At 40.6% G+C, this 13,189-nt stretch overlaps 1 protein-coding gene across 1 annotated transcript; it reads right to left on the reverse strand.

Moving 5' to 3' along the window:
* Nucleotides 1–2,895: 2,895 nt before the first annotated feature.
* LOC124153298 lies at nucleotides 2,896–10,807 on the reverse strand. Its single transcript, XM_046526395.1, has 3 exons — nucleotides 10,466–10,807; nucleotides 4,084–4,468; nucleotides 2,896–2,918 (listed from the first exon to the last, which is right to left on the reverse strand). Exons 1-3 carry the CDS (start codon nucleotides 10,805–10,807, stop codon nucleotides 2,896–2,898), a joined length of 750 nt encoding a protein of 249 aa, XP_046382351.1.
* Nucleotides 10,808–13,189: the final 2,382 nt, after the last annotated feature.

Below are 13,189 nucleotides of genomic sequence, written 5' to 3' on the forward strand. Positions count from 1 at the left end.
ATCCTCCATTACGCTCATTCTATGCATGTCACGTGACGCAATACCACGTTACCATGGTGACGCTCGAGGTGTGTTTGGACTCAATTGGTGGCGTCAATTTCGCTCAATCAATCCTTAGTATAACCTTTTCGTCGTTCATCTGCACTGCCATTCTGCATTCGGATGCACATTAGGCGAGAAACAAGTTATCGCGATGTTAAGTAAAAACTTTTGGGCTATGTCGCCGCGTCCATTTTTGGGTGGCCCCAACGTTTCCCGACTGATTCTGGTCGCTTTTTAAAGGAAATCTGATGAATTAGGAAGTGTTATTCGTATAATATTTATATTCGTGTATTCGTATTCGTGTAAGGATTTACGGACCGTGGATAAGGACCGTGAAGGAATTACGGTTCATCTGGACTTTAGCATGATGATAGGATGACAGAGAAAATATTTCGGAATTCCCTTCAGGTCGCCGCAAGGCTGAGTCCAACGAAAATGTGAGGAAACCATTTTTGATGCATTATGAAAATAGTATTCGTACTTTTTGAACTCGGTACACCTTGATGTTTTTCATGATTACCTTCTGTATCCGGATTCATCCGTTTCGGTGACCAAGAACTTGTGGCTATTTTCCAATTATAGTGCGTGAATTTTAAGTTATCCCGTCATTAAGAGTTTCGTCAAGCTACAAGTTTTCCCTATATCTGAAAATCCCCTCTTACTACTGTCGTGGATATTGGACGACAAGATAAATTGTTGAAGGAACTTAAGTTTGATTTTTATTATTTGCTAAACAATTCAATTAGGTATGGCTATTATCCTATTAAGGCTACCCTACGTCTCTTCTAAAATTCTATTGGAAAAACAGTCTTTCAGATAGTTGTAATTCTTCTGAAAAATATGCATATTAGTAGCAATTTTGTAATAGCCAAAACCAGCTAAAGAGGAAAGGTTTCAATATAAAACGGTCGAGTGAAATTTGCCATAGGACCAGAACCGACAGCAATTATTAGATCTCCTTTAGAGGCATTTCTTTTCTTAGGATTATATTGAATGCCAAGTATTTTTATTCTCGTGAAAAAGATACACCAGTTTATTTTTACTCCATCCGATGGTACCACACTCTGTGCTGACAAATAATCAATTTTAATTGTTGAGATAATATAATATCGTATTTAACGAGAAAAATTCTTGTGTTGGATGTGCCGCTCAATGTTTTTAGATGCAATAGATTATTTTGAATTTTTAACCCTCGAAAACTCCGTTAACAGACTTTTGAAAATATTTTGCATACGTGATATACTGGAACACTTAAAAATACATTCATCATACCCCGAGATATACATAAGATGAATTTTCAAGAAGCTACTGCGGTACTTCGTGTCACGAAAAGGCAAATTGCGGACCTGTTATTCAAGCTGAGTACTATTTTAGCGTTACAGAGGGAAAGAAATACCAAGATCTTCAGGGAAGAATGGGTGAAATCGAAAATTGTGGCATATGAAATATCCCCGGCAACCACCTACTACAAGAAAGTGCGGCCAATGGAATGTCAACTAAGCAGGTTTATAAATTACGAATTAGACCGACAGATAAGTATTAATCATTAAAATGGATACAGATTTTTACTGTAACTTTGCTTGAAATAAGTATTTACACAAATATGCGATTATGTTAGCAAAGAGGAAATATATTATTGCAATATTAATTTGGAACAATGTAGTATTGACATTATCTGGTCAATAATTTTGTGAACTTGGGAATCTTTTGCCAGCTAAATTTTCCAATGAGGTTTGAATGTTTTTTGTCGCAGGAAAGGTCGAGAATATGATTAGGAGTTGTTTAGTTTGAACGAAATATAATAATGTTATTCTGGTGACGTTTTTTCTCCAACTTTGTGATTTAGTATAACCATTTTCATCAAAATTCAGTTTCGACCATGCATGAATTTGTGGCAATATAAAGTTGAGTGAAAATTTGGACACTCGGTCATTGACTCAGTGCTTCAACCCAGAGGCTGGTTTGGCAAGGTGAGGTAAAGCTCACCCTAGACAAAGCCACATGAGTACAAAATTCACATATGGGTACACGGTAGCGGGCCCGTGCCGTCCTTTGACCACTGCCACCTCGCACTCCGAGGGTTATTCTATCGCGGTTGCCCAAAGGACTTTGATAAGTTTAAAAATTTTTAATTATGTGAACAAATGAAAAATGTACCGGTTCAATTCACAATTCTACCGACAAATCATACAAAATTAATTCCCTTATAATGTTTAAGTAGCACCTAATATTAATAAAATATCTTCAGGCATTAAAAATTTCCCCCTGCTAATCGCGAATAGAAAATTACCATATTTTTCGAAATTTTTATAAAAAGCATATATTTGACACCATAATTTTGTCAACTGATTGAAAGTAGAATAAGCTGATTATTTTCAAAAATATGGTTTAAATGTGTAACATGTGTCAAGTTGCAGGTTAAGAAAATGTATAATTACCGATATTCAAAATATCGAACTTCGCTGTAAAAAATATCTCTCGGTATTTGACGTGGTGAAACTTGGCCATTATCGTGTGTGGGGATGATGATGTGTCGTTTTTTCACTTGGATATCAATATTCCACCACTTTTTCTTAGCTTTATGTTATTAATTGAATAATATAGTGGATACCGCATGTCCTCTCGTCCTCAAGTCTTTGTATTCAAAATTACATGAGTGTGGAAAATAGATTTAGAATTCATTACTATTAAAGTGCGAAATTGCCACTTCATTGATTTATCATGTGATTTTTTCTGGCTGCAAATTTTTTTGCCATATCGATCCTACATTTCTACGAGTAAATATTAAGAGGAGATCAAGAGGAGATTTACTAATAGCCTAAGGATAAGTAAAAGTGGATGATATAATTTAATCTAAATTCTTCCAGATGTAACGCCTGTGGAAGAATCACAAACATCATAGTCAAGTCGATGAAGGCTGTCAGAAAAATCTCATTTGTTACCTATTTGTGCGCTTAGGAAAATCAAAATTCACCAGTGAAAGCAGACACTTAAGACGGAATAACGCCTTTGGGGCATTTGATTGATGATATATTTCGATGTTCTGCGCTCGTTCATTTTGCCGCGAAAATTGCTGAAAAGGTATCAGGATTTCATAATGTGAGGAATGAACAGAACATTTCGTTTTGCGTTGATATATTAGGAATGAAATGCGCATACTTCAAGAAACATATTTAATAATATCACCGTTTTTGAAATTACAAACCGTAATCGTGATTGCATGGAATCAATCATATTTTCTAATAATCTGGGACGTCTCCCAATAGAAATCTCCCTAAGCATCCATCTCCAAAAGAAAAATTGAACATAGTGAAATTTTTCTGACTGTCAGCCGACCACTTGCATTCCCACACAACATAGAGATTTATACCACTTAACATTGACAAGAAAAAATAGATGCATTCATCTTTAGAATTAAACAACAAAAAAATGGACTTATAGTGGAAATTTAAAAAAAATAAGATATTGGTCACCACCGATAGGAGAACAGGATGAAATGTTGAAACAACAGGACAAGAATACAACACCACAATGAACCCAGCACCCAATATAACGCTATTAAGCAAATCACAATCCCACAGTACATGATTATGGTAACCCCTTCAAAGTCAGCACAAGTCATTTTGGAAGAGATTTAAACAATATGCGTGCTTCGTAGTAAACCCAATAACTCCCCTTGAATCAATATAAACACTGTAATTCAATTCAATAATTTCATATAATCAACTGGGAAAAGATGATACCATTACCAACTCAAAATTCCGTAACATACTAAATCACTGTTCGTTTCATGAAAGGACATAATGCAATCACCAATTTTAAAGATGTTTCTCAACTAGTACTCCATTATCCAAATGGAAAACACTCTGTCCCGTCGCACTTACATAGATGCTACATACGTAGACTTCCATACACTCAAGAACACTCATCGCCCCTCGGGCAAACACTCGGCCAACATGATGGCCTCATCACTCACTTTTTAACATGGCCGTGGCCTCAAATTATATGGGCAAACGGCTAGCGTCGTACTTTCACAATTACTCTCGCTGATTTGCTCATCATATGCACCGGGACACACTTCGGGGGAATTTGCACTGAGGGATGGGAGGGCTTCAGGGGGCATGGTGGTCAAATGAGTCTCCGCTGCCGTCTGCGTTATCTTCGCGCGGTCCGCGCTATCTTCAAAAGGGAGTGGGGACATGGTGGGAGGCAAGGTCGTAACGGGCAAGGTCGCCGCCGACGTGTCAACAATCTCCACGGGGTCTTCCTTGTCTTTATCAGCAACTCGCCGCCTACTTCGCAACGGGTATGGCAAACGCTTAGGTAACGGCTGCTCTGCTCGGAGTGGGCGTGGTCGGTCGGCTTTCCATTCGTCTCCGCGCTCGTCCTCCGAATGATCGGAAACCGCCGACCAAGATGCCTCGCTCTCCAAATAGGAAACGGCATCAATTTTCGAAGAAGGGACAGGGGGAAACTGTCACTATTTCTTTCTTCCTCGTTGTTGCATTTGGAGTGGAAGGAGGGGAGGTGCAAACGATTCTGGAGACGTTGATGCTTCCTCAACTCCTTTCCCACTCGCCATTAGTAATCTCGGACGCCCACGCCTTTTCTCGCCCCTGATTGCGTCTGCGAATTCATGTTCCTTATTTCTCACATCCATATGTGCTTCAACGCGGTCTTTATGCACCACGATAGTCCTAAAACGTAGCTGCAAACACAGATATATACAATAGATTGGCAGTGCCTATGTTTTCCTCACGGTGGCGCTGAAGCCGGCCGGCAGAAGAATTTTGCGCAACTAGCCATCTTGCTTTCACCGACCGTTGCTCATGTGCCATTAACATACGTGTATTTGAGAGGCTACTTTTCCTGCTTTTGGAGCTTTTTAAAAGAAGAATGGTGAACCACTGCGTTATGTGGGGGTGCACATATAAGTATACTACGAGGGGAAATTTTCCTGGGGGCGAAAATGTGTCTCTACACGCGTAAATAATAGATATAAGGAAAGCATGGTTTGCGTTCAGTAATGTCTCCGCTTCCATCTCACAGAGCATGAAAATATTTTCCAAAGCCTTTTTTTTGTACGTATCGCCACGAAATTTATATCACGTGAAGTGCAGGTTATGCTCTACCTTTTTAAATTTATTGTTGGCAAAATTCACATAGTTGTAGAAATAGCATCATGAAACTGTGACACGTTATTTTTGCTGAAATGCAAATTGCTCTCCAAAACAAATTTTAAAGGTGTGTGACGGAAGCGGATATTTACCGGAGTTTCTGAAAGCGATATCATTTCAAATGCAGTAGCTTCATATCTCTAGGATCGGTAATTAACCCCTCAAGCGCGGCGGGCATTTATTTAAATACCATCCCAGCGGCCGGATGGGATTAAGAAGACTTCACCTTATTGGCATACTATCATTCAATAATTTATATCGTTCATAATATACGATCATTATCATTAAAATTTTTTGTAAACTTGCATAATGTAGTGCGCTACTATAAAATAATTTTTCAAGCGTTTGAATAAATATAGGCGTTGAGTTTTTCGACCGAAGTCGTCAATGTGCTGGTTTAAAACGGAATTTCATCGAATCATTTTAAAAATTTCTGAAGGCCTAAAGTCGTTATGAATATTTTATTGGAGAGGGAAAGCATTTCTTCAAAAGATAGAGTAATTTGTTTTAATCTAAAATACAATATCTGGCGGAGAAAAAAAATTATATACAGTAGGTCAGGAAGCGTACTGGGTACGCATGACGGCGTTGAGGGGTTAATAACATGTGCATTCTCTGTCTCGGTGTCTGTGTTTTGATGACGGAATCATCATGATGTTTTCAGTTGTGTTTTCTGTGTTTACCAAGAAAAGACTTTCTCCAGTTTCCATTATGTCATATACTTTCCGCTGTAGCATTATTACATTGTATCGGAATTTTATTTCCGTTGTAGTATTATTATTTATTTAGATATGTAGAGCGTGTATTATGCACCTTTAACTCTATCTGGAAACTTAACGAATTTCTTTCAAAAGCATAAGTTTTGACTTTGTTAATATCTATTGAGTGAAATTCCGAGAAACCGATCGCTTAAATAATGGTTTGCATGTGCTCGCGGTGAAATGACGCGGTCACATTCATTATAATTCAACCTTTCCATGTAGCACTTATCAGGTATTTGATCATTTTGTGGCTTCTATATAGAACATGGTGTCTGTTATAATCACTTATCCCGGTAAGATAGAAATTCTAATTAAAAACGTACCCCCTCATGATGTAAGATTTATATTATAGTCTGCTTCCCCTTCGAATATTATAACAACATGAAACTGATTATTGATGATCATGGATCAAATCGTTGAGTTTTTTAAGCCAATAACTTCTTTTCAAGTTCGCTATTGGGTGATCGTGAGGGGAAATCCAAAACACTGCCTATATAAAATAATGTAAATTATATTTCTGGTGCTTAAGATTAGGAATTCAATCGCATTGACTCTTTACGACCTCAGAAAAGCATTTTACAGCACCAAGCCTTGCTCAGAAAGTTAGATCATAATGGGTTTAAATAGGTTGAATCAAATTTAATTACGTAATATTTTTGGCCCGATTACTTATGGCAGTGAAAGGTTAGGTAGCATTGCTTCTACGTTTTTCGTCTAATTGACAACTCTAACTGAGCAACAACTCTTTGACAACAAAAATACAGTAAGTGGAAGCATTAAACCTTTGGAATTTTCGAATTATTTTGTTTGAATAGTGTGACAATGTCGCTGGTAAATCTAAGGGTGAACAATACCATGTATTCACGATTGTAGGCTACCTTCCTACACTAGCAGACGACGTAGTTAACCATTTTCCCCATCTGCTACGCCCCTTCTACATTTGGGACACAATATTTTTTTTCGAGATAACTCATGCATATGGATTCCAATTCCATAATATTGAGCAGGAACCGAATTAGTATTAATCTTAGCTCAGCTTATATTACCAATTTCATAACTTCGTCACGGTTATGTTCCGCTCAAAGATTGGTTAATTTACCACGTAAGTGCCAAATCGGTCCCTTTCTTTTTAATTGGATACATCTTAAACGAAAATGACAACGTTTTCTATAGTTCATAGCCTTAATCAATGCGCCATTATCTTTCACAATGTAATTTTCCTCCAGTTCCCTACTTACGCAAACGCATAGGTCGGTGAAAGCAACATGGCCGCCAGCAGAAAGGCATGGCTTCACCCCCCCCCCACTCCCATTGCCAATCTATTGTATATATCTGTGGCTGCAAACGTAGATTCGAGTCATTGAGCACCTCAAGGATTTTATAAGGCCCCGAAAACAGTTTGTGGAACTTGCGGATTCTGCCGGGCTTTATACAGGGGTCGTTTAGGTAAACGTATTGGCCCGGCTGGTAGTTCACATCCCTGCTCCTCTTGTTGTATTGCCTTGCCTGTGATTCAAGGGCCCTCTTACTGTTCCCCAAACATTCTTTCCAAATCTGCTTGAGTTGATCACTTAGTTCGTCCACATATGAATCTCTCGTACCAGTCTCTACGGTGTCTAAGCAATGGAAGGGCGTCTTCATTTCGCGACCGAAAATCGCCTTGAACGGAGTCACTCGCGTGCTACTATGATAGGATGAATTATATCCGGCCACCGAAAATGCTAACCACACATCCCAGCTATTGTCTCTTCCATTAACATAGTGGCTTAGCATTTGCGAGCAGTGGCGGCTCGTGAGTCAAATGCTAGGGGGGGCGCACTCCACCGGGGGTCATAATTTTTTGATATTTCGTGTATTCTATTAAGTTTTTACGGCAATCTAGGAATTAAATTTTGTGATGCCATATGTTCCGTTTTTTTCAACAACAATACCTAGTTTTCGTAATGAAGCTTGATTAATAAATACTAAATGCAGTAGACTCTCGGTCACACGGTTCGGCTTAGTCCGGACTCTCGATTATTCTGATCAATTATCTTGAAGAATAAAAATATATTTGCTGCGATATTTTGCATATTCAAACGAAAATACGTAACTTTAGGTTTTAGCGCCTACATTCTTCGTGCGGATATGCCCGCAATACACTTCCGTTGTTCGTTTTGCAATCATAATGCGTTATTTGTCAAATCTATACAACATTTGCAATGATTTAGGTAGCAATGACACTTGTAATACCTGAGGAGGGAGGGGAGTGTCACTGACTTCCACTAGGCAACAAACACTACTAGAATGCGCGCGCTTTGCTATTGCAGATGTAAATTTTGATGGCGGTGTTCGCGTTACTTATTGAATACAGTATGATTTAAAATCAATAATTAAACATTTCTCACACATTTTTAACAAAATCTGAAATACTCACATGCCTTTAGTTATATTGCAGAAGTCCATCCTTCTTTCCTTTAGTCCAGCAAAGTGATAAATTACACGTTCGTTGAAATCAGCGCCGGTCAAAAATTTCTCTCCGATTGAACACATGGCAAGGGCACTAGTCTATAAATAAACAAGGGACGACACAAAATAGTCCGACGAAAAATACGACCAAAAAGAACAAAGTCCCTGGACACAGAATTGGGACAATTTTTCCCTATCTTTCTCTGAAACAAACGAGCACTGATGATTAATTCAAAATTGTCTTCTTGAATGTACCCACAGCACTAAGAAACTTCTTAATCGGCAATTACGCACAGTTAACTCCTCCAAAATGATGTTTGAGCTCATTTCACTCCTTTCTTTCCGAGAGTCTTGCCGTTACTATAAGGACGACTCAAGGGAGATAGAAGTCGTGGTCCACTAATGCTGATTCAGCCGAGGGACGAATTTAAGGTCAGCAAAGGCATTTAAGCAAACAAAGGAGACGTCACGGACCATCTCCTTGAGTCTAAGATTCATATGTGGTAAACACACGAGACGCCAACGGGTCGCATTTGGAATAATCATGTCTTCGAAATCATTGCCATGATATAATAATATATAAATTCTAGATCGTAAAAGAAGACGACTCTGAGCCACAGATAGGAGCTGTAAGGATCTCCGCACTGATATGAACTCTTCGAAGCCACTTAAATCAGACCCAAGTGGACATTTTCCGTCAGACAGCTACCGCTCTGCCGCTGAGGAATTAGGTGAACATAACCTAATAGAACAAGGTCGGCTAGAAAAATGATGAACCTACACACAAAAGGTGCATTGTACGCGGAACTTCTTGACATTCATTGAATGACTCCATTCAAAGTCAAGTTTTACGGGTTAATCATGTTTAATCCTTCACCCTATCACGCACGCACCTATTTCTTAAATTATAAATCAGTGGGGAATGTTAACTGATTTTTCCTAATACTGCAGGTATTTTGGTAAATTTATCTGAAAAATAGGCACCGTATTTCTAATCATCGGGAAGATATTAATACATCGTTAAGGCCTAAATATTATAATATTAGTTTCCCCAAGGTTCTTGAAATTCGTAATCATAACAGAACTGCGGCAAATACTCGAGAATAGCTTTCCTTCGTCAATACGGCCTTTAACTGGTTGGATTTTATGTGTTCCGGAATTCAAACACCAAAAAAGGCAAGCATAATGGAATAATTTATTTACTGTAGCAATACCTACCAGTAATTTAAAATTAAAATCGTATAACTACACCCAGAACAGTGACCATTATGATTCCGTAGGTCCCTATTCTGTGGCAGCACCAAGTAGATGCCAGATTATACGCCCGCCGGCCTGCGCAGCGATGTCAACTCACTCGTCGCTCTCCGCAATCTCGGACGACGTCCCAAGACTTCCGTAAGACACAATGTTAGACGCGTCATAGTACCAGCTGCCCCCACCACTACCACTCTCCATATAACTGCATGGGGATGGATTGGGACGTTCTGGCCAGCGCCCCACGGCTACAAATACGAACTTCTAGCGCTATTTCTTTTCGTGTTTTTCCAACACTTTCGATGTATGGGACTGAAAAAACACTTTGATTAATCAGATGTATAATTATAAATTAATGGATATTTATTTTTTTTACTTTTTCAAATATTTGGGAGGGGCGGCGTCCGAGAGTCCTTATGGGCAAACCGCCACTGTTTGCGAGATGGTTCGATGCACTCTCTCACACCTTCCATTACAGCTGGGGTGAAAGGGTGATGTACGTAATTTAGATATCCCTAGAAATTTACACAAATTCTGGAATAAAGCCGACTCAAAGTTGGGGCCCTGATCCGACAGCATATAATCAGGAATACCGAATTTCAAAATCCACCGCCTAAGTAGAGCGTCGGCCACTACTTCCGCTGTCTGTGATGGAATGGCCACCATCTCTAAATACCGTGAAAAATGATCGAGAATGGTAAGTATAAACCGGTTGCCGTTCGAGGTGCGCGGCAGGGGCCCAACAATATCTATGCTGATGAAGGAAAATGGGGAGGTACTTACTGGAAGTTTCTTCAAGGGTGCCCTCGTCTTGCCGTAAGGGCTGCGTTGATTACAAGGAACACAGCTAGCAATCATCTCTCTCACATCTTTATCAAGGGAGGGCCACCAGTACATCTGTCGTATTCGTCTAATAGTCGGCTTTACTCCTAGGTGTCCTGACAGAGCGTGGTCGTGATGTTGGCGGAACACAGTTTCCCGTCGGCTCACAGGAACCACCACCTTTAATCCCTCACTTGTCGATCGGAACAGCAGTCCATTTTTCTCCTCAAAACTCTCGCACGACTTCCACTCCTGGCATACCATATCCTCGGCTTGGTACTTCTTCCAATCTTCGTCATCCATTACCTCCACCACTCGTATCTTTCGGCTTAACCCGTCGGCGTTAAGGTGGAGTTTTCCTGGCTTGAGAATAACGGAATAGTTATATTCGCCGAGCTTTAACGTCCATCGCATCAATCTGCTAGAGGGGTCCTTCATACTGAAAAGCAATTCAATGCTGCGTGATCTGTCATAATTTTAAAAATGTTCCCAAATAAGTAAGGCCTCCAATGCTGAACACTCCAAATTATCGCCAGCAATTCTTTTTCCGCCGTGGAATAATTGATTTCCGCGACATTTAGTTGCCGAGATGCATAGGCTATTGGATGCTCCTCTCCCGCGACCTCTTGTGATAAGACGGCCCCAGGGGCAAAATTACTTGCGTCCGATGAGAGGATAAAGGGTTTGTTAAAATCAGGGTATACAAGTACAGGGCTACAAGTCCGTGCATCCTTTAAAACCCCCATTGCGTGTTGACAATCCGGTCCCCAGATAAACGCTGTCCCCTTCTTCAAAAGCCTTGTAAGGGGCCTGGCCAGCTCGGCGCGCCGAGGCGTATCGATCGACAAAGCGCCGGTAATAGTTGGCTAGCCCGAGAAAAGATTGCAACTCTTTCACATTCGTCGGGGTTGGGAAGTTTTTTACAGCATCAATCTTTCCCGGGTCAGGCCACACACCCTCTTTCGAAATTATATGGCCGATGTAAGAGACAGAAAGAGCAAACTCAACTTCCATTCCCACCCTTTTTACGCCCCCAACCCATCACCTACACTCTCTCTCATATTCCTTCCCAAGTTTCTTTCTCTGCGAAGAGTCGGGTCGCTTTACTCCCTCGTATCCTGTGGCGGTTCCATCCTCCCGTGGGAAACTGCAGAGCTTGGTGAAAGAATAAGACGATGGCTGAGGATGGAGAAGGAGGTGGAGGGGAGGTCAGCGGAGAGGGCCGTTGGGAGGCGGTCGTCGGGTAGCCGGACGTGTGGCGGCGAAGAATGTACACGAGTCGAATAAAATCATCTCTCCGTAGTCTATGAGTTTCCTTCCAAAAATCCCTGCCAATTGATCGGCGACACTCCTTAGAGCATCGGGCGTCTTACACCGAGGTAATTTACCTGTTCTAAGGCAAAGTGGCATTTTTCAAATTTTAATGAAAGTTTTGATTCCCTCAATTTTTCGAAAACTCGTCTCAATCTCTCGGTGTGTTCTGTAATTCCGCTACTGAATACAATAACATAATCTAAAAAATAAATAAACACTGTAAGGGTTTTAATCCGCGGAGCACTCCGTCCATCATTCGCTGAAAGGTAGCTGGGGCATTTCGCAATCCAAATGGCATTCTAGTGTATTCGTAGTGCCCACTCTCGACTACGAAACCAGTTTTAGGCTGTAATTCAGGGTGCATTGGTATTTGATGATACCCCTGTCATGTCTAAGGCCGTGAAATATTTAAACCCCCCCCCCAAATAATCAAGAGTATCGACGATATTTGGAATCGGATAGACATCGGGTGTGGTGATGGAGTTCAATTGCCGAAAATCCACACAAAATCTAAAATCCGGCTTCCCATCTGTGGATTTCTTTGGCACGATAACGACTGGTGATGCCCATGGGCTTTCACTAGGTGTAATTATCCCAGCCTCAAGTTGCTCTTGCCAAATTTCTCTACCAATGGCTTCTGATGGTACGGAGTGCGGTATGGGCGACGATGTATGGGCTTTGCCTCATTAGTAGGTATGTGGAGGTACGCGATATCTGTCGCAGGTAGATTTTCCATAGGACTAAAAAGGTCACAAAATTCCTCCAGGACAGGCCTCAACACATTCACCTCATCAGGCCATAGGTGACTCAGCTTATGAGCAAAATTTAATTTATTGGTGACATTTTCTGTCGTCCCTATTTGGCCAAATCTTGCCACATCACTTTCGCCCGCCAACCCTGTAACTAGCTCGTCTACCGTAGCCAATAACGTCCCCTTTGCAAAATTTACTTCCTCTGTCCCAAAATTCGCCACTTGAAGGATAACAGAGTTATCTTCACCTACGCTATACCCAAACTACAAGCCACGGCACACCCCTCAACATCCGGAAGTATGGGCTCCACAATCACTTCGCGACCCTGAATGGGGGTTTCACTTACAATTGTTGTTCTAATTATTTTTTCGCTACACGGCGGCACAGATATGGCATTTACTAACCTCAACTCTACATTTTAAATAGTTTTTTCGTGTCTCTTAGGACTACCCTCCTTCTTATTAGGACTGATCTCCTCCTTCAGGTCCTGTTTCTTCTCTACTATTTCCCCTGTTAATGGCCAACTATTTTTGCCGACACAAAGTTTACCCCCACTCACATCAATTGATGCCCCATATTTCTTAAGAAAATCCAAACCTAAAATCCCGTCGAATTCTGC

The sequence above is a fragment of the Ischnura elegans genome, chromosome 2 (genome assembly GCF_921293095.1).
Source record: "Ischnura elegans chromosome 2, ioIscEleg1.1, whole genome shotgun sequence".
NCBI lineage: Eukaryota > Metazoa > Arthropoda > Insecta > Odonata > Coenagrionidae > Ischnura > Ischnura elegans.